This window comes from Malus domestica, chromosome 15 (assembly GCF_042453785.1).
Source record: "Malus domestica chromosome 15, GDT2T_hap1".
Classification (NCBI taxonomy): Eukaryota; Viridiplantae; Streptophyta; class Magnoliopsida; order Rosales; family Rosaceae; genus Malus; species Malus domestica.
The window spans coordinates 34141830-34147343 of record NC_091675.1 but is presented as its reverse complement, the minus strand read 5'-3'; the positions used below and the strand labels follow the sequence as shown (position 1 = coordinate 34147343).

At 39.6% G+C, this 5514-nt stretch overlaps 1 protein-coding gene across 2 annotated transcripts; it reads right to left on the bottom strand.

Moving 5' to 3' along the window:
* Positions 1-1174: 1174 nt before the first annotated feature.
* LOC103420113 (inactive TPR repeat-containing thioredoxin TTL3-like) lies at positions 1175-4360 on the bottom strand. Of its 2 annotated transcripts, none has more exons than XM_017328033.3 (5): positions 2964-4360; positions 2663-2858; positions 2274-2425; positions 1752-2085; positions 1175-1625 (listed from the first exon to the last, which is right to left on the bottom strand). In XM_017328033.3, exons 1-5 carry the CDS (start codon positions 3944-3946, stop codon positions 1503-1505), a joined length of 1788 nt encoding a protein of 595 aa, XP_017183522.3. In that variant the 5' UTR covers positions 3947-4360; the 3' UTR covers positions 1175-1502. The 2 variants fall into 2 exon arrangements, with proteins under 2 accessions (XP_017183522.3, XP_008356400.3); XM_008358178.4 differs by having other exon boundaries at positions 2274-2446; positions 2964-4357.
* Positions 4361-5514: the final 1154 nt, after the last annotated feature.

The window sequence follows — 5514 nt, the reverse complement described above, 5'->3', positions numbered from 1 at the left end:
GCTGCTATTTGTAGCTTTGGAAAACTGGCTTTTTTTCAAAGCACACGGAGCTACAATGCTTCTTTAATGAAAAGACCCACTATCAGACTGTCTTTTTTTTCAAAAGCACTTTTACAAAAAAGTTTACCAAACACTCTGCTGATTTATTTCACAGCCGCTTATTCTCACAGCACAGCCGCTTATTCTCACAACAGCTTTTTTTCAAAACACAGCAATACCAAACCAGCCCTAAGATATGTATAAAAAAGATGATGTGGAAAAAGATAAAAGAAAAAAGTGTTGGATGAACACCTTTGGGCCGAAGTTGATTACAACTGAGCTTCACTTCTCCAATATGTGATATGCTTGACATGGATAAGCCTTGTCTTCACTTAATTTATGAGTTATAGATGCTATGATGGAGAAAGTGAAGGTGAGTATCGAAAAGAGCGCAAGCAACAATATCAAGTGTCAAAGTTCCTTGATGCTGTGTATACAATTTTGATTAAGCAAGGGACCAAGAGTAGCACGCCACTCCATTTTTTGGCACACTCTAATTCTATGTAAGTTCTCTAAACTCTAAATTCTGTACATTTTACATCGTAAATTTAAGTTTGATTGCATCATTATAAGTTTATATTTTTTTTCTCATTCACTTTTAGGTATTTATTGCACAAGTTGGCTTGAAGAGGCTCCTAATTGTAGTGGGTTGTTCATGGGAGCTTCCACACCAAACAAGCCATAGCCTTGAAACTTATAGGTTATCCTTCATCCTCCTCATGTTGTAAAAGAAATTGGAGCACATACAAATTATACACTCTTCGAGGAGGGGCAAAATCACACTACAAAGAGTGGAAATTTAATATATATGCACACCAACCTTCGTAAATCATCAAGGAGAGAGCCATGAATATCGAGAATGGAGGAGTGCTTAAGATTGCAAATCTCACTCTTGATGAACTGGACTTCGAGGCCGTATTATTTACTTGTGAAGATTACTATGATAGTGATCTTGAATTAAGTTAGAAATGAATCTTTCTCTTTTTGTGATTTAATATATTTTTTAAATATTAGTGTATGAAATATATTTTTGAACATATATATTATTATAATTGCCGTATCATTGTTTACAAAATATCACCGTAATGTATTGTACCGGATATCAATGCAACATAAGTAATGGGAAAATGTGGGCTAGCAGAAAAAAAGAATTCAAGATTTCTTCCTATTATATTTTGTCAATTTTTATAAGCAGTATCAAATTCATTTTCGAAAGAATTGCACAGACACAACAATATATAGAAGAAAATTGGGTCACGTATTTGTGTTACATTGTATGAATTGCCACCTTCACTCCCGTCTTTGAAAAATCATCCATTTTTTTCCCACCACTCAAGTTTTGTGTTTCTCTTCTTCAGCTCCAAGAGCCATCCAATTTAAAAAGGACAACTTTCTTTCCTGGCTATTGGCTCCTAATTTAGTTGCATTGGCTTGTTTCCATTGTCCACGTCTAGGCTCTCTTGCTAGCCTCGCTGTTTTCTGAGCTGCGCCCGCACTTCAGACAAAGCACGGGTTACCTCCTCATCCTCTGGTGTTTCCTTTATCAAAATCTCATAGTCTTCTATTGAAGCTTCCCATTTTTCCAACTGCATGGTACATTATCATATAAGCATTATAACTCAGAAATAACATAATGAAAGAGCAACAACATTAACAACTTGAAAATTATTTTATCGGAACAAAGTGAATATATTAATGAGTACTATGTTCACCTTGGCATTGCAATCTGCCCTTCTTAATCTAGCCTTGCTGTAAGATGGGCGCACATTAAGGGAAGCTGTACAGTCCTCGATTGCTTTATCTAATTGGCCAAGTTTTGAACGACAAGCAGCACGGTTGCATAATAACACCGAGTTATAAGGATCGTGCTCAAGTCCCTCCCCATATGCAACACATGCCTCGGAGAACCTTGCTGTCTTGAAAAGCTCGTTGCCTTTTGATCGAGCTACTGCAACAGCTCGAGCCTTCCTCATAACCATGTTTGCTTCCCTGTTGTTAGAGTCAAGCCGTGATGCTTGTTGAGCTGCCTTTAATGCATCATCCAATCTGCCAAACCATTGCAAAACAAATAAAACAACTATTTGACCAAATTAAGAAAAAGGTTTAATGTGTTTCAAATATCATTTCTGTTTTGTTAATTTGTTTTTTATGAACATTATTCCATCTGAGACTGCATAAGGATTAGCATAATCGTGACTGAAATAGCTACTATATAAAGTTATATAACACACTACCTGCCAGCAACCATGTCCACCTGAGCTCGTGTTGCTAACAAATTCGCGTTACCAATAGGACCTAAGAATTTAGTGCAGGCATCAACCTCAAAATTTGGACCGCTGGATAATGCTTCATCTGCTTCCTGATGCCTATTGAGCTTCAACAAGGCCTCCGCTTGCAAAGCATATATCTTAGTAGAGTTAAAAAAAGGGATTCACCATTAGCTAATACACAAAACAGAAAGAAAAAAAAAATCTACTTTCGATAAAAGCTTTTGAGAATCTCATTTTCAGGTAAAACTGAGAAACAAATTCCTATAGACTTATTCATAGGACATCTACTGGAGAATAAAAGAGAGGCAATTATGATAACAATGAGACTTGAATTCGATAATTTAATGGCTGACCTGTGGCGCTGAATCTGCACCCGCTAATATAGTGCTTTGAGATTCCTTTATGAGGGTGTTCCAATCTCTTAACCTACGAGCCTCAGTGCACTTGTTCAGACGAGCCTGAAGAGATTTTACTTTAGCAATGTCCTCTTGATCAGCCTCTGGTCCAGCATGCTTGTAGTGATACAAAGCTTTTTCTGCTTCCCCTAATCTATATGCACATAACACATTAATTTTAAGAACTAGGTGTAACAGAATTTTAAAGACGATGTTGCAACTACGAAAGGAAATTAACATGTGGAACTTTATGTTGTACCTAAGATATAATGTTGCCAGACGATGATGAGCCCTATGATAGTGGGGTTCAATCCGAATGGCTTCTCTGCACTCAAAAACTGCGTCAAGAATTCTACCTAGAGCGGTTAAAGCAGCACTTTTGTTGCTCCTATAAGAAGCCTTATTGGGGTCAATAGAAATTGCAGCATCATACAACGCCAATGCTTCCGCAAATCTACCATTCTTGTAATCTTCATTTCCCATGATCTTCAATGTTTCAGGGTCCATTCTAGTCGACAATGCGCGACATAAGGAAGCAGGTGGTTCCGGCTCACCCTGTCTTTTCTCTTCCCTAACAGTATTAGTCTTCCCCACTTTTACCTGACTTGGCATTGGGACTTCCTCTCTAGCAGTTTTTGGAAGATAATCAAGAACATTATACGGGTTTGCATTTCCTCCGCCGCCTCTACCACCGCCGGCCCCAGGTTGTCTCAAGTTACCCAAATTTCCGAAAAGCATAACATTGCTGGATGAAGCCCTTACAAGGGAACTGCTCCCTTTCGATTTTTGATGATCAGCAATCATGCTATCAAGCTCACCGGATATGCCAAGTTTCTCCCTTGGAACCCTTTTGCCTTGGTTCACATAACCTTGGCTTGGCACCATTTTTTGTTGATATTGCTGCCGCTGTTGTTGTTGTTGTTGTTGCTGCTGCTGCTGCTGCTGTTGTTGTTGTTGTTGTTGTATAGGGGGTGCCCTATTACTATATTGGGAAGGCTTCGTGACCGGTTTGGATGAATCTGATGATACGTTGCTAGATGAATCAAGGAAGGCAGCCTCATCGGAGCCACCGCGACGCCGTTTGGAATTAGGAGTGCTTGGTGTTTTCACTAACGTGGCACTGTTGTTGTTGGCTACAGGAAGAGAACCCGTAGAAGTTGTTCTTCTGGGCCAGATACTATTCCGCCCGAAAACTGCACTCAGTATGCCGCAACCTGATTTCTTCTCCGGCGACTCTCCCATTTTTTATTAATTGTTCTCTCTCTCCCTGATCAAATTTTGTGCATGGTGTGAGGTAACAAAACAAAGGAAGAACATCAAGTGCGTAAAAAATAAAATTTTATTTTTGGAGGAAAGAAAAATTAAAAAAGAATGAAAAAAATGAGGGAGGACCCAGGAGATTATGTGCATGGCTTCCTGGAGCTGCCCATGGATTTAGAAACAATGCCTCCTTGATTTCTTTCAGCTTTGTGCAAGAGAGATGAAATTGGATTGCATCATTAATTAATTAAAAATCAGAATAAATGCCCGGAAAAGAGAATAACAGTTTACGGGCTTATTGTTTTACATAATAAAATTGAGAAATTAAAAAAATAAAATAAAATAAAAAACTGTCATAGCTGGGGTTGAATCTTTTTCTGGTTTTAATTTTTTTGAGTTTCTGATTCTCGATTTGTTTTTGGTTATTTTTCTTTTTCTTCACATTTTCTTTTTTTTTTTTTTTTTTTTCTGGTGTGAGTGTGGTGCAGAGGTGGAAGCTGAAGACCCGGTCTTGCATTAAGCGACCATCTCTAGATTTTTAGAAATGAAAGCAACTCAGGCTGACTCACCACAACCAAATGTCAACCTGTCATTCCCTTTCTTTTCTTTGAGTTTGAGGAGGGCACGTCTTTGTTGGTTTCCAACATCCCACGTATATGAGGTCAGTCCGTTACACCGACCTAAACATAAATGGAAGCAGTTAATATTACTAACAAAAAGATTAACAATTGTATAAATACTTGTTTGTAGGAAAAAACAACAAACATAGATGATGTGAAATTATGACTAAACAACCGAGGAAATGAACGTATGGGCTCACAAAACAAAGCAACAACAACAACAACAAAGCATTTTCCCACTAAGTGGGGTCGGCTATATGAATCATAGAACGCCATTGCGCTCAGTTCTATGTCATGTCTTCCGTTAGATCCAAGTACTCTAAGTCTTTTCTTAGAGTCTCTTCAAAAGTTTTTATAGGTCTTCCTCTACTCCTTTGGCCCTAGACCTCTATCTCGTAGTCTCATCTTCTAATCGGAGCGTCAGTAGGTGTCCCATTCTGACCCGAGCCCCCACTACATCACGGGCTCGACTCCGCCATAGCACGATATTTTCCGCTTTAGGCCCCGACTACGCCCTCATGATTTTGTTTTTAGGAACTCACACGAGAATTTCCCAGTGGGTCACCCATCATGGGATTGCTCTCGCGCGAACTTGCTTAACTTCGGAGTTCCGATGGAACCCAAAGCCAGTGAACTTCCAAAATGCCTCTTGCTAGGTAGAGATGAGAATATACATATAAGGCTTACAGGATCCCCACCCCTGGACAATGTGGGATCTTACAATCTACCCCCCTTAGAGGCCCGACATGCTCGTCGGCACACTTCCGACCAGGGATTGGTTCTGATACCAAATTGTCACATCCCGACCTGAGCCTCCACCACATCCCTGGCTCGACTCCGCTGTAACCTGATATTGTCCGCTTTGGACCCTGACCACACCCTCACGGTTTTGTTTCTGGGAACTCACACGAGAACTTCCTAGTGGATCGC